This window comes from Danio rerio, chromosome 14 (assembly GCF_049306965.1).
Source record: "Danio rerio strain Tuebingen ecotype United States chromosome 14, GRCz12tu, whole genome shotgun sequence".
In the NCBI taxonomy this organism is placed as follows: domain Eukaryota; kingdom Metazoa; phylum Chordata; class Actinopteri; order Cypriniformes; family Danionidae; genus Danio; species Danio rerio.
In genome coordinates this window covers 37,595,700-37,619,964 of record NC_133189.1, presented here as the reverse complement: position 1 = coordinate 37,619,964, position 24,265 = coordinate 37,595,700, and the positions used below count along the sequence as shown (strand labels likewise).

The window sequence follows — 24,265 nt, the reverse complement described above, 5'->3', positions numbered from 1 at the left end:
GTGACTGCTGTAATTATTCTGGTTGCGTTATTGTTTGGTATTTATCTTCAGGAAATCACTGAAGGCAGCGATATCATGTTATCATAGCGATATAATGTGGCAATAAGATCGTAACTGTACTGCGCATTTACACCATGGCCATATTCATTTATGTAAACACACAAAAACAACATTAACATTATAGCAGACACTGTAAAAAGCTCATTCCAAACCACTAGACTTTTCTGACAGGGTATTCCCGTGTCATTGATTGGCAGATGTGAAAGTATGTTGTTGAACTTGAAGCATTACGGTAAAACACAAATGCAGTTATAAATGTATTAAAACATGTGCTTGTTTGTTGTAAAAATTTGTAATAATAAAAAAGCATGCTAATTCGTGCATGTCCTGACTTCTGTGCGCAGCCATATTGCCGTTGTAGGTGGTGTATTCTGGGAAATTTTCTAACCCCTTGGTTTTGAGTGTGGTCCTGATCTCTGTTAGCCTCTTTCTCTTAGACCTATGTTTTCAAGCTAAAGAGAATTGGGACACTCCTTTATGTGAATGTGCAAAACAAGGGGTAAGGGGAAGGCGAAGGGGTAAAATTGGAATTGGGCCTAAATATTATCCAATGTCTACTAAATCCAGTAATTCCAAGCTAAGTGAGAATGCTTCCCAAGCAAAAGCTCCTCATTTTATTTTCCTAACTGTACACGTCACGCTGAACGAATAACTTTTTCCTCATGATTCTGTACTGCAGAGTGGGCTCATGCACTTCTTTGTGTTTAACAGGGAATTGAATAAGCGGCAGACGTACGAGCAAGCCAATAAAGTCTTTGACAAGGCAATGAAGCTGGAACAGGAGTTCGGAGAGTTTTTCACAGGTTTGTTTTTCTCTCGAATGTATTGATAGGAAAACTTTTAGCACAGGCCCTCTGTTACTGTTTAACAGGAGTGAAGTGTACTGCAGTGTGACTAGTGTTCTTTCTGTCTCTCTACAGCCATAGTCCAGGGTGACTCACTAGATGAGATCTATAATAAAATCAAGCTGATCATAGAGGAGCAGTCAGGCCCTTACATCTGGATCCCGTCTGCAGAGAAGCTCTGAGCTGGCCGCCTCCACCTGACCCCCCCGTACCCACTCCCACCCGACACCTTCCCTCCTTCACTGATATGTTTCATATCAAGTTTTAGTGTCATCATTATGTTACCCTCAAATGAAAATCGTCTTCTCACCATTACTGTGACTGTGCACACCCCTGCATGAGTTTCTCAGCAATTCCATTCAAGATTGGAAATGCCATTCCTAACGAAATCTTTTTGTCATGTAAAACAAACAAAAAAAGGGAAACCTGAGCGAATCATTTCGGACAAGATGAGAATGTCTTAACGAAGTGACTTCGGGGAGTTGGAGAGCGGGAACCTTGTATATGTTCACTGAAAAAGACATTGGAGGATGCTGTGCGAGGGTTTTCTACGAGGACTACGCCTGCTGACGGTACCGTCGCTGCTCGTGCTCATACGCAGAGAAACTTGTAAACTGATGGTGATCTTCAGTACTCACAAACCAGCTGGCTTCGATCGGCTGCCTGGCCGTTTGTATGTTCAGAGGCAGAACAAAATGGAAAACGGGGTTTGAAGAAATACATTTATATTACTGAAATCACATGGAAATAAAAATCCTACAGAGAGATTTTACTACATAATACGAAATGAATACGGTACACATTTTACACTTAACTAGAACTGTCTACTTGGAGGGCTGTTAGATTTCATTTACTTGTCTTTGGGTTTTTGTGTTCTTTCTTTCTTGTGGTTTTAGCTGCTCTGTATTAAAGATGGGGGATAGAGAGGTGTAACTGGGCTCTCTGCAGACCACCAAACTGCCTTACGACGACGAGTAAACGCTTCTGTAAAATTTGTGGGGGGATCAATAATATTCAACCTATCAGTGCTTAGCGGGAGACTCAGTTTTAGTGCTGTTTGTGAGTTTCCCGTCCATCCTATTGGAGGCCTAACTTGTGAGTGCAATAGACTGAAGTGTCTTACCTCTGTAAAATCCTTTTCTTTTTTCTTTTCGTTTTTGCTTTGCTGTTTGTTTGTTTTTTTTTAACTTAAGCAAAATCCAATTTCGGCCACCATTGGAGTTGAAAAGCAGACAGCCCACTTGCACTTCCTCTGCCTTCCATGACTATATTCTCTTCAGACTGAACGGTAACAAGGTACTGTCCTGTTAGCTGCCCTGGAGTGCAGCCTTAAAACGGGTAGAATCAAGACAATAATTGTATTGGATGTCCTTCTTAATATTAAAGCGTTAGTGGAGCCTGAAATTGACAGTTTTCCCCAAGAACTCGACGATGGTTTGATTAAATCTGTTCTTTGTAATGACAGCTTTTAAATGATTTTTTTTCTTCGACTTTATTTCCGGGCTGATGTTTACTCCACTGTGTTGAGCCTTGTGCCGGGCGAGCTCGGCGAGCTCAGGAATCTGATGGAAAACTTTTTTTTTTTTTTTTTTATCGATAAGCCACTAAAGGGCCGCAATCATATTGTGATCAAGTAGAGTATGAACTCAAGGGATGATTTCCAATCCTCTACCTGAACACCCAGACATGCTGAAATATTATACTTGTGTATTCTAAATATTTAGTCCTTTTTTTATTTGATACTTTGTAAGCACTGTGTCTTACATCAGTGTTCAGCCGGAGAGAACGGGATTGTGCTGGAACGGGACGGTGCTCACCGGTACAGAAGTACTTCCTTCAGTCTCTTGGCTCCCTCAAGAAGGCGATTCTTTGTTTCTGTATTGAGAAGTCTGGATCCCGTGTAAATGGAGGGATATCTATCCCTGTGGCCGCTCTCTCTTTCTCTCTCCTGCCCCCGACCCACAGGCATTTTCTAAACAGGTGCGCTCATCTGCCAAGCGTCTCTGCGAAATCAGCTGTCATACCTGTGTCAAAACCAGAGTTCAGGGAATAATCGAAGGGAACAGAGCCATTTATAAACTGCTTACAGACTGTTTTAATGGGTATGATAGCTGTAAAGTGTAAATATCGGCCCTCACTTGTGCTTCATGCATGTGTGATACAACTGGGACAAACATGTTTTTATAAATCACAAATGTCAGGTAAGTAAACTTTGAATTTATTCTGAGATTAATTAATTTCCATACAAATGTGCCGTAACGTTGCTATTTCTCTATAGAAAAGAAACTATCTTCAGCTGCCTATCGGAACATTTTTTTAGCGAGTCGGGAACTAGCTTCCCTACATTACGGCCTGTCTACTTGTGATATCTTGTGGAACTTGTCTGAGTGTATAGATGAAAAACCAATGTAAAAAAATTATATAAATATATATATATAAATATCTATATAAAGAGACATGCGGACAGCAACCCGTAGAGTGATATTAAAGTAAACCAGAAGCATAAATAACTCATTTAACGTAGATCTGGCCCTCTGCGGTGTCGAGCGGAAACGCAGCTGACCGTTCGCACCAATGATGCTGGTCAGCCATGTTGGTGAAGCCCAAAGAATTCATTGTACTATATTTCTATTGAAGTGGATTGAATGAGAGCAGCTCTGGTGTACTAATGAGGGTCTGTGCTCTGGAAGGCATGAGCGTCAAATGGGGAGGGAAGGGGTCTGGTTTTGTCTTTTTGAGTGATGATGAGTTTTTGATGTGACAGCACACCTGTGCAGTAAGTGCTTGCAAATATGAACCCTCTGATTGTACAGAAGTGTCCTCCCCATGATTACAGGTGGTACAGCCTATCAGGACACAAGGAAAACCGCTCTTTTGTATCCTGGTCAGGAGGGAACACAGTCCTACCATTTACTATTATTTTGTTTTATGTTGATTTTGTTTTTCTTTTCTTTTTTCTTTTTGGACTGGACAAGAGTTTATTTGTTTGGAAATAAACTATGTGACTCTGTTACGATTTCAATGCATGCATTTTTATTTGTTTTGTATCGCAATGCATATGTTTCAACCCAGGACAGCTCAAACAGATAAGCGGATGACAGGTAATAAAATAAACCTGCCAATTAAATACTTCAGATTAAATTAATGCAACTTTTGGAACCATTTTATAACTGTGCAAACAAACCCTCAGATGAATTGTACATCTCTTAGCATCTCGGAGAAATTCACACTACATATTAAACACGTGCCGTCAGACCTGAGATCTCCATCTGCGACTGAATCCGCCATCATTCATTCCTCAATAATGAGATTCTTCTTGGCTTTATCCAGCCTGTCCAACACCTCACTGTACAGACCCGCCATCTGGGGAGACACATTTCAGCTATTTTATTCACACCTTGCCGCCTTGTCTTTTACCAAACCGCATGAACAAAACGTTTTTAATGATTATTATCTTGTGAATTCCTAGAACTCAGGATGAATTAATCACTGCCAAACTCGACTGGTTGAACTAAACTTCCCTACTGCAAGAAACTTTTTGCCCACATGGCTGAAACCAGCCTTTCTGCGCCTATCAAATGACCCACTGAGGGGCTGAAAAAGCTTTACTTGAGAGTATGAAGCAAACATGGCCTATTCCCAACTGTTACCTTAAACCCTTGCTCTGGCTTTGCTGATCAGATAAAAGTACTAATTAAAGGGACAGTTCACCCAAAACTGAATTTTCTAAGACCCTGTTTACACCAATAGGTTTTAGTTTTAAAATGCATACATTTTGCTATGGTTTCGTCCATCCTACCCTAGAGTATTCAAGGCCCGAAAACGGAGCATTTTGGAAATGCTGAAGAGGCCAATTTGGTTTTAAAGCACTGCTGCTCCGTGTCAATGTGGATGGGGGAAAACGGAGACATCTAAAAACGGAGGCATGGCTGCAGACATTCTCCTCTCTGATTGGGCCTTTTTCTCAATATTAAGTAATATTAAGTTCAGTCTTGCATCCTTCTGTTCAAACTCCGCAAGTTTGATATGGAAAACAAACTCCCGAGGACACATCGGATAAATCATCAAAGGGAACAGTGTACTTTACAACCTCATTCACATCACCTTGTGTACGTTGTTTCACTTTCTTTACAATAAATTGAAAACATGATATTAGGAACTGCCTATTTTCATTATGATATTCGAAACCTACAAGACAGCAAAAATGTTGAGGCGTCGTGTAGCTACATATTTATATGAGTGTCGTCTTCATTGTATGTATATTTATAACAAAATGAAGCCTATAACATTACTGCCTCCTTTCATTTTCATTGAAAAATACGAACATGCCGTCTCTTACTGAATATCAATTGATAATAATCATAATAAATAAAAGTATAATTTTCAATAAGTTTATACAATATAGGAAATAAAGGCAAGCAGTAAGTCAAATGTGCAGAATCAGTGTACAAGGGTACATAAATAAACATATTAACTTATCTTTGTGCTCAGCCAAAACACGTTACCTGAGAACAAGTAATATATTCAAAAGACCAAAGAGGCGTTAGATAGAGACAAGATGAATTAAATATTACATTTAACAACTTTAGTGAGATGAGATCCAGCGATATATCCTTGATGAACTGTCCGACGTGCACTGCTCCCACCTGGGTAGATGAGCTCAAAGCACTCGCTGACTGCCTGGAGCTCAGATCTCCACATTCCAGAGTGTGTGTGATAACGTGATGTGCGTTTTCAGCCGTGTAGTGTGGACGGAGATCTTTTCAGAACTGCTAAGTGAAACGTCAGTGTGGACGCAGATTGTTTTCAATCTAAAACATCATTTCAAAACTAAAACCAATAAGGTTTCTAACGTTTCTCGCAATATCATCTTTTGTTTTCGACAGAAAAAGGACTTACTCATAAAGGTTTGGAACCTCTTGAAACAGTAAATGGTGAGTTAATTTCATTTTTGGGTGAACTATTCCTTTAAGGGCACAAAGCAGTGTATTGGGGGCACTTGTGAAGACCTTTGTGGAAGATAAATTGCTGAATGCATGGCTCCTGGAAGGCCAACATCCTGAGTTTATCTCCAACACACCGGCCTTCACGTTGTAAAGACCCGACACAGGTTTTATTTATGGTTGAGGGTGAAGTCTGCCAGGAACAAGTTTAGACAGGTGAGGTGTGGCGTTTGGGATTGTGGCAGTGAAATGTGTCACCTTGTGCCGAGTGTTCAAATGGCTGTACAGCGAGAGGCACATACCTGAGTTTGATAGCTGTCCTGCAGAGAGCCCAGATACCTCAAGAAGCTCATTCCCAGCCCACACCACCTCTCTGCTTCAGGGTATTGGGCCAGACTGTAGAGCAGGATTCCTGTATTCCACGCTCGGGTCAGCAGCCACAGGATCTCCAACTCCGGAAAGTCCTCGGTCTGTGATAGAAAAGAGATATGATGGAGGAATGGTTTGGTCTAAACGCTGTAATTATAGCTGCAGAATTATAGAATGCTATTCAATATCAATGGTGTCTTGAAGGTCATGAATTGAGAATAGCAGCCTGATGCTTATGCAAGTTTTCTGCAACGCTAGTCCAAGATAAAAGATACAGGCGAGATCTTCAAATTAGCATCCAAATTGGCAGGAAGAGGCTGGTGAATGGAGCATCTGCTAACTGAGGCATAACTAAAAGCCCATTGACAGAAACAGGAGATTCTTTCAAAGATGGGGATAATTGCGGGGCTGAGCTGCAGCGGGTCGTGTGTGATGCCTGCTGAGTCACCGTAACCAACTCACTGCAGTTGCTATGAGGGAAAGAGCTTCCTCATAGTAGCCCCACACTTCCTCCAACACGCAAGGCTGAACCTCGGACACACCGTTCGGCAGGCTCAGCTGAATCAGGCTGTGTAAACAGTTACTAACACATACACACACACACACATGAGTATAAGGTGTGTGTCACATGAGAAACAGTTTAATGTCTTTTGTTATGTGTCATTGTGTAAGTAGCAAACACTGAGCTCGTCTGACCTGCAGCGCATGAGGTCCACCTGTGGTTGTTTTCTGTGCAGAGACAGAGCGATCTTCAGTGCTTTCTTACAAAGTACCGGGTAATGGGCTGGTGGTTCCATTGCCAGCACTGTAGACACAAAGAACAGAACTATCAGATCAGATCCAGCCGTTTTGTACAATAGGGGTTCCCAAAGTTTTTAGCTCACAACCCTTAAAATTACAATGCCAGTGACTTGTGACCCCCAGTATCCTCTGAGGTGGTTTAAATATGCTGTATAAATCGTACACACTGGCCCACACATACCAATAGGTCCAAATCTAATCATCATTTAATTTTGGAGAACGCCACTTGGAGACAATCCTCCATGTTCATTTGTGGCTTGTGTTTATTTTTAATGTACGTGAGTGCTGTAAAGGTGTCAGAAGGTTTAATCTGGTGCCATAAAATCAATGTGCTGTGTGTTTAATATAACATAATCCCCCCAGGGGTGGCAGAAATGAAACGCTGATGGATTTGTATTTGCATTTTTAAAAAAAATTTTTTTAGGAGTTTTAAACTTTAATGGATAGAATTGTACAGAGAATCAACTGTATGATTAATTAAAAATAACTATAAACATTGATTTATATTAACTAATAAAATATAGATTTTTTAATTGTGTAATGAACTTATAACAATACTCAAGCTGCACCTGTTTTTGCCTCGATTTGCTCACCAATGTCTTCTGCATTGTCCTGTATCTGAGGAGTGTCAGTTTTTATATTTTTAAATCTGATTCAGTCACAGCACTTCATTTCAGTTTGCTTTTTTGTAGCTTAGCAATAAAAACAAACAAAAAAAGCTTACATTAAATTAGAAACGAGGATCTCTGTAAAAGACTCCAGCCCTGCCCATCATTCTTACTCTCTTCTCAGATGGGATGGTGGGCCAAATCACAGGTTATCATGGGCCAATTTTGGCCCGCAGGCCCTAGTTTGGGCATCTCTAGTCTAAAGACATGCGCTACAGGTGAATTGGGTGAATAAAATTTGTCGTAATTTATGAGTGCGTGTGTGAATGTGAGAATGTATGGAGGTTTCCCAGTACTGTGTTCCTGCTGTTTAAAACATATGCTGGAATAGTTGGTTGTTCATTCTATTTTGACTACCTCTGATAAATCAAAGACTAAGCTGAAAGAAAATAAATGAATTAAAGTATGATTTAAAACAAAAACAACTCCAAACTTTTGAATAGTAGAGTATATCCATACACAGAGCCAATAGTTGATTATCCATTAGAGCATAGGTCTCAAAATCCTGGAGGTCTCAAAATCCTGGAGGGCCACAGCTCTGCAGTTTTGCTCCAACCCTAATCAAACACAGCTGATCCAAATAATCAAGGTGTTCAAGACTACTAGAGAATGTTCAGCTGGTGTGATTTTGAGGTGGTTGGAACTAAACTATGCAGAGCTGCGGCCCTCTAGGAATTAAATTTGAGACCACTGCATTAGAGGGTTATGTCTTGAGAAGCTGACCTGCGATCACTTCTAACAGCTTGGTCTCGATGTTATCCAGCTCCAAAACTGATTCAAGCACAGTCTCCAGTTTTGGATCATTTAATTTGGCCCGAGCCTCAAACTCATAGAGCAGCAATAATGAGTCTGTTTTGTCTTGAGAAGAAATGCCTAATGAAGAAACAACATGTAAAAAAAGTGATTATGGTCCTTGTTAATTTGGAGAAACAGGTAGAAGTTAATTCTGCCTACGTAAAATAATTGAAGCAGGAAATGCACCTGATGTTTTGATGGTGGTCCAGATCTCTTTACAGAGTTGAATGTTTTCTAGAGTCTGGGTCAGCAGCTCAGTCTGAAAGTAAAGGAGATGTTTTAAACTGCGCCCTCTGCTGGTTAACTGCATGAATGGTGAAAACTGAAATGGGAGAGAGTTTATCCCATACAGGGATAGTTACAACACATCCTCAACTGAACACAAAGTAAGATATACTGAAGAATGTTGGGAAAAAACAGCCATTGACTCCCATATTAATTGTGTTCCAGATATGGATGTGAATGGCTGATTTTTTCCACAACATTCTTCAGTATATTTTGTTTAAAAAGAAGAAAGTAAGGCGACACGATGGCTCAGTGGTTAGAACTGTCGTCTCACAGCAAGAAGGTCGCTGGTTTGAGTCCCTGCTAGGTCAGTTGGGATTTCTGTGTGGAGTTTGCACATTCTCCCTGTGTTGGCATGGGTTAGCTCCGTTTGCTCCAGTTTCCCCCACAGTACAAAGACAACCACTACAGGTAAATTGGGTGAACTAAATTGTTCTTAATACTTAGTGTGTGACTAAGCCGAAGGTAAATTAATGAATGGATAAAGAAGAAAGTAATCCATAAACCTTTTATTTCTATTATTTTTTTATTGTTAAGCCCATAAACAGTGTATACAATTTATACATACATCAACAAATAGGCAGATCATCTTTAACAATGAAAAGTAATCCATAAACATTTAGGAGCATGATTTATTTTTGACTAAAAGGTCTCCAACTATCAAACCCAATTTTATTGTTTCATTTATTCAAATATTTTCTTTCTGGCTTAGTCCCTTTATTAATCTGGGGTTGCCACAGCGGAATGAACCGCCAACTTATCCATCACATATTTTATGCAACGGATGCCCTTCCAGCTGCAACTCATCACTGGGAAATACACCCATTCACTCTCATTCAGTCATACAGTACGGACAATTTAGCTTACCCAATTCACCTACAGCGCATGTATTTGGACTGTGGGGGAAACCGGAACACCCTGAGGAAACCCACGCCAACACAGGGAGAACATGCACACTCCACACAGAAATGCCAACTGACCTAGCTGAGGCTTGATCCAGTGACCTTCTTGCTGTGGGGTGATCATGCTACCCACTGCACCACAACAAAGCCCTCTTATTGTTTATGGACATATTAAATCCTTAAATAATACTATTTTAATATTGCAACCTAAGGTCTCAATTGTTTTATATATTAACTATACTTTTTTCAGATTTTTAAACAAATGTCACTTTGTAGTTTACAAAACAGCAATAATATGCATTAAATAGATCAATTTTCTGAATTTATGTGGTAATATGTTTCTTCAGTCTCCTTCATGTTAAGTGAAACGCCTCTTGGCTTCTGTTGATTGTTTAGTCAGGTGAAGAAGATGAAGTGCTATAAATGAGTGAGTGAAGCACCTGTTGCTCAGTGTGATCAGAGCTCCTGCAGATCTCCAGAGAGGCGGCAGCAGACATCAGCAGGCACGTCTTCTGCCCCATCAACACAGCTCGGTCTGGAGCACACAGCTGTGAAAGCTGCACATCACACGTTCACTGTAACTACACCTCACTAAAGCTGCAGTGTCAGCGTGTGGATTGCTGTTAGCACAATTATGACCTAGCATACAGTTACTAGGTGTATCATCCTGCTGGAAGTAGCCATCACAAGATAAATAAACTGTGGTCATAACGAGTTGGATGTGGTCAGCAACAATACACAGGTAAGCCGTGGCTTTAAACAATGCTCAATGATTAGTGCTAAAGGACCCAAGGTATGGCAAGAAATTCCTCACACTACTACATCACCACAGCATGCTAAATTAATACTTGCTTTCAATCTATTGAGTTGCTGCCATGTCATTGGCTGATTATAATTTGCCTTATTTAGCAGTAGTAATAATAAGTGTAAAGCATCTGGAGAATATACTCCATATATTAGCAACTAACTTGCACACTAAAAGATACATTTTTGCTGATACATAATAAAATGTCTTTGTAAATATCATTTAAAGTTGCTATGAAACAGAAGTTAATATTGTCCTTTTCCCCATATTGTTATGTACATACAATAGATACATTAATGAAATGAATTAGCAGAAAAAAATAGGGCTATGCATGAATAAATCCATTGAGGACCGATAGGATCATTGAAAGATGGGCATTGCTAAGAAAATTAAGTAACATTGCTGAATAGATACAAGCAGAGCATACATGAGACATGAATGGCATTCCATGTGACCAGAAGTGAAGAAAAGTCACTTTGAGAGGGGAGGGAAGTTTATGGTATTTGATAAAGATTATGAAGGCAAATGATTTTTACTAAATAATAAAGTGCACAGAAACATCATTTATAAGAAGAACCACTATATAAAAATATTAAAATAAGAAGAGCTCATTTAAATTTCATGGTGATTTAAGCTCCATGCACAAATGTTTTAAAATCAGCATCCTGGCTTTGCAGCCTTCAGAATTTATATTGTTTTGATTGAAAAATGATGGCCAGGGTGGCATTTTAAGTACATAATTATGTGTATATGTGAGCATCCTACACATGTACAGTGTGTGCACTCACTGATAATAGAAATATGTTGTTCACTGTACACATGCCTTGAGTTTCTTGTACACTACCTGACAAAAGTCTTGTCGCCTATCCAAGTTTTAGCAACAACAAATAATATATTAACTTCTAGTTGATCATTTGGTATCAGAATTGGCTTATATGAAAGGCAAGGGCCTGTAGATTATGTGTATTTTACCAACATAAAGTATTATCATGCCTTGATTTTTAGATATTTAATTAGGACAGTAAGGTCTAACTTAGCTTAGACAAAAGTCTTGTCACTTAACAGAAATAATGTACAGTATAGAATATAAAGTCATGGTGCAGTGGAAAAAGAATGAATATTGTGTATGATTCTTATGAGCTTGGAGGACTGCATCCATCCACCTCTGCAATGACTCAAATAACTCATTAATAAAGTCATCTGGAATGGCAAAGAAAGCGTTCTTGCAGGAGAACAAGATGCAGTTGTCAATCAAGATTATTTGGATTCCTCTTCGATGCCTCCTCCATCTTACCCCAGACATACTCAATCTTGTTCATATCTGGTGACTGGGCTGGCCAATCCTGGAGCACCTTGACCTTTTTTGCTTTCAGGAACCTTGATGTGGAAGGATAATTTTTCTCTCCTGTGGTTTGTAATGTAATGGGCAGCACAAATGTCTTGATACCTCAGGCTGATGATGTTTTCATTTACTCTGCAGATCTCTTGCATGCCCCCATACTGAATGTAACCCTAAACCATGATTTTTCCTTCACCAAACTTGACTGATTTCTATGAGAATCTTGGGTCCATGCGCATTCCAGTAGGTGTTCTGCAGTATTTGTGATGATTGGGATGCAGTTCAACAGATGATTTATCTGAAAAATCTACCTTTTACCACTTTTTCAAATGATCAACTTAAAGTCGAGTTATTATTTGTTGCTCTTACAACTGGGATATACAACAAGGTTTTTGTCAGGTAGTGTATAAAAAAAGTATAGGCAGGGCTTATGAGGGACTATATCTTAACTTACTTGAAACGAGAGAAGAAAGAAATCCTTCATCCGAACAGGACTGTGCTCACACTGAAGGGCAGAGTTCCATGCTGAGAGTCAGAAAGACAGCCAATTTACAACACATGCACATTCAATCAAACATAACTACCAATAGACAAATGTTTCTCAAACTGTTGGAGGTTTATAAAAAGAGCACCAATTCTCCTGAACCAGTTAGCATCTTCTGAACGCTGCTCTGCTCTCTGACCAGGAATATGGCAGACTTGTGATAATTTCTGAAGAGCTGTAAATTTAGTTACAGTATGCATAAATCAGAGCAGACATAAAACAGCAGTGTAAAGACAAATGATGGTTAAGCCTACCTGTTTTTAGGTATGACAAGAGGATATCCAAGCTGGCATTCCTGTTTTAGAAATAGATGAAGTGAGACAAAGGGAGCTGCTGAGTTTGTCAGAATTTCTGTACCACTGATCTACTAACCTGTTTTCCTCGCTGATGTTTTCCAGTGTTGAAAGAGCTAGTCGCACTAAACACCTGAAAAAACATTGGCCCAGATTTTCTAACAGCTTGAGCCAGCACAAACCCTCTTGTGAATAACGCTAAATACAGGTGTAAACAGGGTCTAAACTTGAGCTTGCCTACTTTTGCAGAGTAAATGCTTATAATTGCTCATGATGGAATCGAATGTTATTGAAGGGATAGTTCACACAGAATTAAAATTTTCCCACCATTTACTCACACTCAAGTTTCTTTCTTTTGTAGAATATAAAATAAAACTGAATAAAGCTGGAAAAAACAGCCATTGACATCCATACTAGTAAAAAATATATACTATACAAGTAAATGGCTGTTTTTTTCTACTATTTATCAGTATGCATATCTTCCTTTTGTGTTTAACAGAAGAAAGAAACTCTAACAGGATCTGAACAAGTTGTTCAAATGATGGCAGGATTTTTATTTTTGGGCGAACTATCCCTTTAAACATCCCCAAAAGATAACAAATGATTGGTATGAGCCGAGATATAATAAGTTTTGCAGAGTTTACTATGCTGTACCAAAACTGATTATGATCAAAATCATACTTGTCATTCACATCCTTTTTATTCGCTTGCTTTTTGCTCAATTGTTAGCCACATAACATGGAATTATTCAACACTACTTATGCATCACAATCAATTCTATGAAACAAAACCAATGCAAACATTATTGAAATAAAAAGCTTGTCGGACAGCACAAACTGAAAAAAGATAATACATTGAATTAACAAGTGCTTGCATTTCAGTGACTTTAACTGCCAGGGTTTGCCATTTTAGGTCTTGAAATTAGACATAGCTGTTTATTTAAGCTGTAAATATTTTAATTTAAAACACATTTTCATACTTAAATTCAACACTTCATATTCAACCTTCAAAATATTCAGTTCTGTTTAAATCTACGAAGTATAATATTCAAAGGGCAATTTTCAGTTCATTTTATTTCCGATCAAAAATTCACTTCTTTTACACAATTCCATATGTAAAGCAATTTTAGTACACATAAAAGAAATTTATAAATGTAAGGAATTATTATTATTATTATTATTATTTCAGTGGTTCAAATTCAGCTGTTAAAATTCAACATTACATCCGGAAACTGCAGGAAAAGCAAAAGATTGCAGATTGAAATCTTAAATTGCTCCATCTTTACCTGCTAGTAGAAAAAGCACAACTCTGGAGATGGTTAGTCTGCAATCTATTGCTTTGAGCAACTTATAAATTTAAACAGAACTGAATACTTTGGAGGTGAAATCTGGAAGTTGAAAATTAAGTATTGAATTTAAGTGAAAATGTATTTTGAATTGAAATATTCACAGCTTAAATAAACGATGTAAATAAATGTTACATTCACTTAATTACAAACCCCTGTAATTCAAGTCATTGAAATGCAAGCACTTGTTAATTCAATGTATTATTTTTTTCAGTTAGTGCTATCCGACAAGCTTTTTATTTCAATACTTTTGGCATTGATTTTGTTACATAGTATGCCCCTTTTAAAGTGTTGTTAACCACTTGTGATCAAATGACTGAAAATATATGTCATTACCAAATGGGAACCGGAACACTGATGTAAAAAATTATAGTGTAAAGCTCACGGTCAAAGGTTAGAGTTAATGTGTGACTGACCTCAAAGCAGTGAGGGTTTGAGGAACATCTTCTGAGTGTTCACACAGAGTCTCCAAGGCTTTAATGGCTGTTTCCTGTTGCTCATGCTGCAGTAAAAAGTCACTTTGGTGAAAAGTACTTCAGACATACAGGCAATTAAGCCCCCAAACCTTCCTTTGTGCCATTTATTAATTTGAAATAAACAGGATAAATATTCAGAAGAATTAAATATGGTTTAATAAAACGAACCTCAAGGGCGATCTGTGCTGCCAGGCTGAGGAGGTTTGCTGCTGCGTTCTCAGTCACAAGAAGTCTGTCCTCACTGCTAACTGGAGCTTTAGCCAGAATGCCAATCCCTCTCAGAGCCGCAGCAGCTTATTAACACACCAAAGACAGATGTTCACCTTTAAATTACATTTTTAAAGGGATTTTTGGGGCTGAGTTTAGGTGATTTTTTTCGAATTTGACTTATTGTTGTGACAAGAAAATTAATTTTCATAAGCCCTGACTTCAGTCTTCAGAGTTGCATGATCCTTCCGAAATCATGCAGACTTGCTGACTGTGATGAATATGCTCAAATTATAATTACCAATGCTGCAAAAAGTGCTGCTTCATGTTTTGGGAAAATGACATGCTTTTATTTTTAGGATACATTTCTATATATAGAAAGTTCACAACAGCTGCATTTATTTGAAACAGAACTCTAGTGTAACATTATAAGTGTCTTTACTCTATTTATTCTTTGCTGAATAAATGCATTATTTCTTACAAAAAATTTAAAGAATGGCCCAAACTTTTTAACAGTGGTTTAAAGCAATTCCCTTATAATTCCTGATGAAACTCCCTGATATTTTGCATGATCATTTGAACCTTTGGTACTGTCCAGTCAGACGCATGTGTTCACAGTGTTGGTTTACATCAACTCCTTTACCTTTCTCAGCATTGTTTTCCAAAATAGCAATCTTGTAGATGTTAAACTGTGTGAAAATATTGGCTGAATCAATCCTTGCTGCCTCTTCTACAGCCTCTTTGGCCTTCAACAAGATATCAGTAGTGTTACCAACATATTTATGCATGGATGTATGTATAGCCTAAAAAATGCAACCTAAATTATTTTGCCAACTACCTTATCAAGTTGTTGTAGGTGCAGAAAACAGGAGGATCGGTTTCTCTGTAGTTTAGCCAAGTTGGGATCCAGCTCGCCTGCTTTGTAGAAGCTCAGTGAGTAGTTATACCACTGCAGAGCTTCTGAAAAGTTCTTGGCCTGTGCAAAAAGCAAGCATGACAGAACTGTCTCCCATAGCTCAAAATAAAGAGCTATACTGTACATGCATCCTGTACTATATAAGAAAATGTATACAGTATACACAATCACGTTTTTTGGAGGAGTCTGTTTTTGCATTATAAGCCTAATTAATATCTAAAAGTTTGTTCAGTATTTTCTTAAAGAACTCTTATTTTTATGTAGTTAGAATGCATCAAAATGATCAAAAGTGACAGTAAATACATAAATATTGTTATAAAACTACTATAGTAATGTATGATAAAATTATTTAAAGGGAGATTGTAATAGTAATATTATCAGGATTTTCTATAGGTAAAAATCAAATTGTAATAAAAGAAAATAAATAGATGCATGGGTATCACAAAGCGTAGATTCTAAACATGTAAAACTGCATGAAATACTTCAAAGTTTTTGGAAGCTCTATCCCAGAGAAGAAGATGCAGAGATGAAAGAGTCTGTGATGCTAGTTGTTTTCCAGTATAATGTCCTAGAAAACAATAAATGGTAACAATTGATAGGCAGTTCATAAAACTGTCATAAAATCTATGAGATGACACATGTCGTGAATGTGAGTGAGATCTTGTGCATGCTTATGACAACTGTTATTAAGTGTCATTTGTTCAGTAATGCCATTTTAAATTTAAAGATAACATTGTTTGTTATAACTGCTGGCAAACAAATACATCACAACCAGTCTTCATCTTTGTCATGATACCATTACCAAGACAAAATAACTTGTCATAAACATGATTGTCATGAGGCATTATAATTGTCATGAATGTTTTTCTGAAGATGTTTTCAGTGAAAAAATTGTATTTGTCATTAAAATGTCTCATTAAACAAGTTTAACAGTGTCATTAATTTTTAATGACATTTTAAAGACAAACTCAGCTTGTATCACTGTAGTTGAGATAAAAAAATATATAATTAACGACGCTACAATAAATTTATGACAATAATAACGGCTTCATGACAATCATGTTTACGACAGGTTTATGACAAGTTTTGTTGTCTTGGTAATATCAAGTTGTCATGACAAAAACAGATTGTGATGTATTTGTTTATGTATTTGTTTAAAACACCATAACTGAGTGAATGACACTTAATGACAGTTGTTTATATATATATTATGTTGATTATAAAGGTTTAATGACAGTCTTATAAACACTTTTTCAATTAAAGTGTTACCAATTAAACAATTAAATACAGTTCAACTGAGCCTTCTCATTGTGTCCCAGTGTTTGCTTCTATTTGAAACCAAGATGAAAATATTAAGTGTTTTCCAGGGAATCACAGAAGTAAATAGTGGGAGCACTATGACTTGTTTAACAGAGAAAACATTGTGTGAAGGGTCACATGTTTCATACAGTATAATGACATGAAATGCACTCTTGCTTAAAACTATAAAATAACAATGACTCGGTTGCTTCACATAATAACAAAATACTTTTGAGCACCAGTAATAGCATCCTCGATCTTCTGCTTGGCCAGCAGCTCTTTGTCCCGCTGCAGCAGCAGCTCTATATGCATGAGCAGAGCAGAGCCCAGTTCAGGAGACGACTCAAAATGCTGACACACTCGCTTCAGGAAGTCAAAGGCCAAAGCCTCCCTGAAACAACAACATGTCAGTGCCTCTGTAATGTCTCTTTCAACTACAGATCTCAGGATGTTTTTGTGCCTGTTTAGAAACATGAAAGGTCATACCTGTTCTCTTCTACAAGCAGCTTTACTGTGCTCAAACACACTTCCAGTGGAACCTCACAGTCCAGCAGCTCTGACAGTCCTGACAGGACAGGGAAAGCAACATGTTTAGGACAACATTTGTGGAGTAATTTTTTTTTTTTTTTGTGAAATAACATGGCTCACCGGATTTTACTGCTTCATCTGGGCTACAGCCTTTCACTAGGATACGGATCTTCAAGTAAAGACCTGACAACTGCATGTGCTCCTGAAAAAAATAACAAACATGATGTAATAAAACAAAGCTGTGCTACAGTTTAATCTGATCATCTACTTTAATAAAAAATAGCTGAACTAGGGATACTTTACCTTATTTGCCAAGCTCACAGCCTGAAGAGCTTTTTCTAGATACTTCTGGTGGTCCCACTCCAAATAAACTGTTGCAAGAAGCCTCAAGACTTTGGCCTGGAAGAATAAGAAATTAGACAACGCATTCATTTAATACAAAAACAGTCGGAGACCACAATAAATATCTGAGATTCAAAATCTAATTTAAGCATGGAAATAAACAGACAGGTGTAAAAAAATGAATGTGAACTCTAAACTATTCTGCCCAGAATTATACTAATAAACAATTCAAATCAGAAAAGTCCAATTCCACCAAGTCTATTAATTTCAGTCACATCTAATGTTTCTTACTTGCATCTCTGATCCTGGTGAATACTTCATGTTCATCTTGCCTATATCATAACTTTGGCTGCAATGCAGATTAAGAATGTGTTAACCAGAAGAAAAAAAAACTTTCAACACATGGGAAATGTCCTTATAGTGCAAATAGCTATCATAACAACACTAATGTTGTGGCAATATTGCACAAAAGTTTTGGGTCAGTTTTGGGTCTTTCTTTGGAAGACCTTTTAATATTTTTATAAAAAATTAGTAATTAAATTGAAGATGTGACCGCAAGGACAATTAAAGAGTTATAAAATACTTCTGTTTAAATGAATGCTGTTCATTTGAACTTTCTATTTAAATAATCCTCATGAAAACGGATATCACAGCGTCCACAAAAACATTAAGAAATTTTTCGTGAACACCAAATCAGATTATTTTTACCAAGTTAACACTTAGCTGATGATTAATTTATGAAGCAAGTTTGGCATGCTGCCCCAGGAGAAAGCCCTGAGGTCAATGTCCTTGAGCCTTGGGCTTTCTCCCATTAGAGCGAGAGGGGAGTTTAAGCTCAGGTTAGTCTCAAGAACTTCCCCTTATTTAGAGCTGATGACAGATTAAAATTGTTATATAGAGAGAGATATACAGCTGGTTAAGAGCTCTACTAAAGTGCTAATTTAGATTAATCAATTCACTAATGATGCATGTTTTTTGGACTGTGGGAGAAAACCAGAGAGTTTATTATTTAGTATATTTATTATATTATTACAGAGATCCTTACCTAAGCCAAAATGTGCTCTCTTCATGCTTTCCCTGACTGTAAGTGTCAACCCCAAAGTTGTAACAGATGAGGGAGAGATAGCCAGTCTAAACAGGATTTCACAGAGGCAGCATTATTTCCATTTATACTATAAATTTTCGCTCTCTTAAATCAGAATTTAAAAATTGCACCACTTTGTCCACCTCTTTAGGGAGGCGTAGAAGGATTTCTTTACATCGCTGTATGCATGACACTGCCACTTGGTGTTGCTCTTGAGATACTGCCTATAAAAGCAAAAATAAACTTGCATATAAAAAAATACACACATTTGCACATGCTAAGCAATCTCTACTAACAGATTCTGCCTGATAAGACAAAATCCGCAACAGGTCTTTCTCTATGTCGCCCTTTGGTGTGTTCATATCTTCTCCATCTCCATGGGATGTTAGTCTGCTGTAAAGAGTCTCCAGGCTCTGTAAAAGTAGCATATTTGTGGTTTCTTATTCATGTATTACGTCAATATTATTGTGTCTTATTTATTTCGATGCAAGAAAAAAATATTTACAAAGACTGCAGAACTGTAGAAAATTTTAATAGCATCCTGCAGCCCTAGTTCACATATTATCAAAATCGTTTCTGAAAATAAAAAAGGAGTTACTTAGAATTTATTTTTTTTCATTTATGGATGTAAAATTTATCCAGAAAAAGCATTAAATAAATAATAAATTTACAACGAGACGGGCTGGGTTCAGAGAGTAACCAAGTTTTAAATAGTATTGGAAAAGTCAACCCAAAACACCCTACAGTAAGTACACTACCAAAATGTGAAAAATAATTATGGGTACTTATCAATATTCCACCACACAATAGCATTATATATTTATTTATTATATGCAATTTTTTCTTGTTCCGCCAATATTGTCTGTTTTTTTCAATGAATTCATACATACATTGACAGCCATGCTCAAAAAAGCATCCGCAGACTTGGAGTTTTTACAATCGAGCCATGTTCTCCCAGTTTTACTGGCCATCTGAGAAACAAACAAGTAAGATTTCAGTCAAATATGCAAGGAGCATGCACAAGGGATGGAAATAAACAAATGTACTGTGCATATGCATGAACCACTTTATTACTGACTTCTGTGTGAATGTCAAATTAGTACAAGCTAATAAACAAGACTGCTGGAAATAATTTTTCACTAACCAGTATTTGCTTGCGCACGATACTCTCTGATGGGTTCTCAGGCCCGCATGAATACAGAAGTCTGCATGCCACATGACGCACTAAAACAAATTTGTAGAGTATTAAATAATTAAATAATTGACATCTATGTAAACATCTGGGATACACTTTAACATTTTTATTTGTTTGTATTCAAGGATATTAACTATATCTCTGTCAGTGATAGAAAACAAAGATTGATTGGCACCCAAAAACTGTAATACAGGGGTTTACAACTGTTTAGATGCCATGAACCTATCCTAAAATGCTAAATGCATCTAAGGTTTCTTGTGTAAAAGTCACAAATTGTACTGTAAAATGTTGCTATAAATGTCCAAAATATTATTAATTATATAGCTCTATTGCATTAGCACATTTTATAATATATTAACTATATACACATTTATATAATTATTTATTTTTAACAACATATTAACAAAATCTGCATCTATTAATTGACATTTTGCATAATTAATTGATTAAATTTAATAATGTTTATACTAAAATTATTGTACTATCGTTAAATTATGTTTTTTTTTTTTTTTTACAATTGTTTGTCTTCTTTATACTAGTAGAAGCCAATATTCTCGACACCAGTGGTGCTCAACCCTGTTCCTGGATATCGACCTTCCTGCAAAGTTCAGCTCCAACCCTGATCAAACACACTTGAACCAATTAATTAGGACCTGAACAGCACTTGATAATTACAGGCAGGTGTATTTCATATGGGTTGCAACTGAAATCTGCAGGGAGGTCGAACTTCAGGAACAGGGTTGGTCACACCTGCTCTACACTTACCAATTTTTACAGACTGTTCAAAAGTGGAAAGGAGCGTAGCTGCAGTAATGGTGGCTGAACATCGTTATGAAATTAGTCTGCCAAAAGAATGCTCAATATTCATAGCTGAAGCCTGTGCTTTACTTTTACTTGGAATATATAGAAAATGTCCAACAAAAGAATAATTTTTCAGACTCCAAATCATGCCTCCAAGTGACGGAATCTTCAAAAAATGATCATCCTTTCATTGATAATGTTTAACTAAAGTTCACCATCTACAAAACCAGTTTTGTCATACCATTTTTTATTGGGTTCCAGGACATCTTGTACTTTCAGGAAATGAGTGAGCTGATGTGGCTGCTAAGGATGCTTTGAAACAAGTGGTGAACAAATGCCAGAGATGAGACATTTTATCAATGTTTACATTTTAAATAAGTGGCAAGAGGAGTGGGATGCATTGGAAAATAACAAATTGTATGAAATACAACCTAAAATCTCACGCAAAGTTTTAAGACATTTTAAAACTAGACTTGGTTAAACACTAAACATCTTATTTAATTTATGTACAAATTTTTGTTCATATTTGATTGGATACTTGTAACTGAAATGTTCTTGCCATGACAATAGCTTTAATTGGTGACATGGCATTAAATTAAAATATATACTGGATTTAGTGATTCAGGGGCCCTAAGCAATTCTGGGTATGGGGCCCTAGCACTGAAACTCAAAACATTCTCTTATACATTTTTTTTCTCTGTAGATTATTATTATTGTAAATAAACAGCATGTTAAAGTATTTAAATAAATAAATATATATAAAAAGTATATAAAAAAGTATATTTTCTATATTTTTATATTTACTGGAAGCTTTTTCTTTTTTATTTAAAATTAAATGTAATACATTCACAAATAAAAAAAAAAAACAAGTAATTTGCAACTATTTAAACTAAATGAGCCATTTTGGTGAAAAGATTTTGATATAAGTAAATAAAAAAGTTTTAACAAATTTAATTCACGATCATTTAAGTTAACTGAATAATTGCTGTTTGTGAATCGGCAGCCGTTCATTTTCACTGAGCAATGTTATTTTATTTGAACAGACTCTATACACAGATTTTACAACATATGATTTAAAAAATGTATAAACGAGATATATGATTAATATAGGCTTCTTGGCATTGGTCAGGGACCCATAATTCCCTGGGGCCCTAGGCGGCTGCTAACTTTGATTATTGATTAAGTCCGCTCCTGCTAGTATGTTCATTTGTGCGTCCATAAAAGGCTAATTTAAACATGTTTAAAATTGTATTAACTACATTGACCAATTATTTTAATTTATTAAACATTTCTACATTTCCCAGACTACAGATTGAAACCCCCAACAGTATTAAATAGATACTTAATACAGGCAAGTAAAATCATTATTAATTATAATTATTAGGCCTAATTAATACATGTATTATTATTTAAAAAAAAATCTAATTTATATTAAAGTTAATAAAACAAAAGACTAATACAAGGACAGACCTTTGGCCTTCTGCTCTTCTGTAATTGAGGTGCCAACACGTTTGGTGACAGCCCAGTTCCACAACTGGATGGCGATTTCCTCCAGCTACAAAAACAACTAAATTATTAAATATTGAACCACAATTACCTGATTTCTGTGTAAGATGTTAACTTAAAATACGAAATAATATATATTTATGTCGAGAACAAAATAAAGACGTCATGTCTTCAAAACACAACGCTACAAGATCCCTGGGGGCTTCCGTAGATTTCAAAAGAAGTGTATTTTCCACACCTGTGAATCCTGTAGTTTTGCAGCTTCATCTAGAGTTAAAATCTCCTTGAAGAGGGAATCAATCACTTCATCCAAGTCTGAATGGCTCTGTCTGTGGAGGAGTTTCTCTGACAGGTCTGTGAAAGGAACGTCAAACCACGAAATATCTTCACATAACCTGTTAAATTACTTACAAAAGGTAAGTTGAAACTGTTATTTGTCATTATATTAATATCACTTAAAATATGTAAGATAAATAATTGTTTTGTAAAAAAACACAATAGCTCATCTCATAGTAAATACACAATAGCGTATCTTTTATACATTGAATTGACTGGTACCACATATCTTTCTTTTACCGCAAACGTACCTTTTACTTCGACAGCAAACTGCTCCATATTATATTTTGTGTATCTAAAAAATCTGAAGTAATTTTAAAAGGTTGTATTTTGTATGAAGTTTCTGTGTGACTGGAAAAAAACCAACGCTGCCCCTCGCGACCGCTCCCCGCCAAAACACGCACGAGGACGCGCTTCAGCCGGAGTGTAATACCGCTGAGTGACCGCAAGGTGGTGTCTCACACACGGTTTTTAACTTGCTGTTACTCATCATGTCTCCCTAAAATATTTCATTCAGGTTCACACAATTTATTTGGCGTGGTGAAGCCAAGATTAATAATCCAGCCTCATTAATATTAACAACTACAATCATTTTGCTATTTGGACATCACTCATATGCTATAAAATTGCATGTGTCTGTATATAATAACTGCTATTTGATTGTAACTTAAGTAACTGAGGTTTACTTAATTAAAGTAATGCAATTATGTGATTGTAATGCAAAAATGTGCATCTTTTGTAAAGCTGCATTGAAACAATAATTACTGTAAAAAGCTCTGTACAAATAAACTTAAATTTAATATTTAGTTACATTATAGCGCACAATTTCCACTATATTAAATGCACTTTTATTATAAATAGTAATAGAATATAAAAATGAAATATAAAAGCCTCAGAAACAAGCGCTCTAAATAATATTTTAAGATAAATGGAGAACTAGGCCTGCTCTTTTGATATTCAGAATTTCCGTGTTGAAAGGTCTGGCCCATTACATAGTATAATAGCATTGTTTAAACATAATATTCATCACCTTCTGCTAGTTAAAACCTCATTCACCCCAAAGAAAGTATGTGCTGATAACGCTGAGCTTTTTGTTTTAACAGGGGAGGTCATTGTTGAGCTGAAGGAAAGAGCTCAAGCTGCGTACACAGAATGGTTTGTGAAGTCTCTTATTGTGTTCACGGCACTAGATTCAAAAATAAGATGTCTTAAAAGCCCACTCCTCTGCATGCTCGGCTTCCAGCAATTGTTTCTGCCTGAGTCTTATCTAGCCACCGTACTGGTCTGAGGGAAATGTGATCAGTTCAGAGGGCTTGATTGCACAGGAGAACGAAAAAAACAAACATGATCCTTGTGACATGCGGTCAGAGAGATGGACACAAGATTTCCTAAAGTCTGCAACATAAATAATATTAAAATAATAATAAACAGGCGTATTTATACATCTGTGCCAGGTTTAAAAATATTTCATCTCACAGTTAGACTTGGGTATGAAAGGTCAATGCTAGGCCGAATATTGTGTATTCGAGAAATATCTCTGTAAAACATCTGCTGCCAAACCTGAAGACATAACCTGAAATG

The 24,265-nt window shown here is 36.7% G+C and overlaps 2 protein-coding genes and 1 long non-coding RNA gene across 60 annotated transcripts in view; 2 read left to right on the top strand and 1 right to left on the bottom strand.

Moving 5' to 3' along the window:
* The window catches only part of dlg3 (discs, large homolog 3 (Drosophila)), a 147,500-nt gene extending 145,136 nt beyond the window's left edge, over window positions 1-2,364 (top strand). For all 50 annotated transcript variants that reach the window (XR_012389860.1, XR_012389858.1, XR_012389859.1 and 47 more), the window contains 2 exons: window positions 772-863; window positions 981-2,364. Coding sequence is in view for 45 of the 50 variants with exons in the window: in XM_073922051.1 (XP_073778152.1) it covers window positions 772-863; window positions 981-1,087 (199 nt within the window). In the remaining 5 variants the exon portion in view is untranslated. The remainder of the gene's footprint in view (window positions 1-771; window positions 864-980) is intronic.
* Window positions 1-23,086, bottom strand: part of tex11 (testis expressed 11) — a 46,173-nt gene extending 23,087 nt beyond the window's left edge. For 3 of the 9 annotated variants that reach the window (XR_012389866.1, XR_012389864.1, XR_012389865.1), the window contains exons 1-30: window positions 22,936-23,086; window positions 22,587-22,702; window positions 22,313-22,397; window positions 19,991-20,070; window positions 19,737-19,817; window positions 19,143-19,259; window positions 18,990-19,070; window positions 18,808-18,893; window positions 18,054-18,111; window positions 17,724-17,819; window positions 17,541-17,622; window positions 17,379-17,457; window positions 17,132-17,283; window positions 16,076-16,161; window positions 15,516-15,653; window positions 15,321-15,423; window positions 14,639-14,763; window positions 14,411-14,496; window positions 12,729-12,782; window positions 12,611-12,651; window positions 12,445-12,531; window positions 12,267-12,337; window positions 10,109-10,225; window positions 8,668-8,740; window positions 8,410-8,559; window positions 6,914-7,022; window positions 6,680-6,800; window positions 6,151-6,318; window positions 4,162-4,268; window positions 2,723-2,929 (exon numbers count right to left, since the gene is read on the bottom strand). Coding sequence is in view for 3 of the 9 variants with exons in the window: in XM_073922062.1 (XP_073778163.1) it covers window positions 4,197-4,268; window positions 6,151-6,318; window positions 6,680-6,800; window positions 6,914-7,022; window positions 8,410-8,559; window positions 8,668-8,740; window positions 10,109-10,225; window positions 12,267-12,337; window positions 12,445-12,531; window positions 12,611-12,651; window positions 12,729-12,782; window positions 14,411-14,496; window positions 14,639-14,763; window positions 15,321-15,423; window positions 15,516-15,653; window positions 16,076-16,161; window positions 17,132-17,283; window positions 17,379-17,457; window positions 17,541-17,622; window positions 17,724-17,819; window positions 18,054-18,111; window positions 18,808-18,893; window positions 18,990-19,070; window positions 19,143-19,259; window positions 19,737-19,817; window positions 19,991-20,070; window positions 22,313-22,397; window positions 22,587-22,702; window positions 22,936-22,963 (2,742 nt within the window). In the remaining 6 variants the exon portion in view is untranslated. Of the gene's footprint in view, window positions 1-1,956; window positions 2,930-3,915; window positions 4,269-6,150; window positions 6,319-6,679; window positions 6,801-6,913; window positions 7,023-8,409; window positions 8,560-8,667; window positions 8,741-10,108; window positions 10,226-12,266; window positions 12,338-12,444; window positions 12,532-12,610; window positions 12,652-12,728; window positions 12,783-14,410; window positions 14,497-14,638; window positions 14,764-15,320; window positions 15,424-15,515; window positions 15,654-16,075; window positions 16,162-17,131; window positions 17,284-17,378; window positions 17,458-17,540; window positions 17,623-17,723; window positions 17,820-18,053; window positions 18,112-18,807; window positions 18,894-18,989; window positions 19,071-19,142; window positions 19,260-19,736; window positions 19,818-19,990; window positions 20,071-22,312; window positions 22,398-22,586; window positions 22,703-22,935 lie in introns of those variants that run through there. The other 6 variants (XR_012389862.1, XR_012389861.1, XR_012389863.1 and 3 more) reach the window with 4 other exon arrangements.
* Window positions 22,532-24,126, top strand: LOC141377555 (uncharacterized). The gene is made up of 2 exons (XR_012389889.1): window positions 22,532-22,764; window positions 23,788-24,126. It is a non-coding gene; the product is annotated as an uncharacterized lncRNA (long non-coding RNA).
* Window positions 24,127-24,265: the final 139 nt, after the last annotated feature.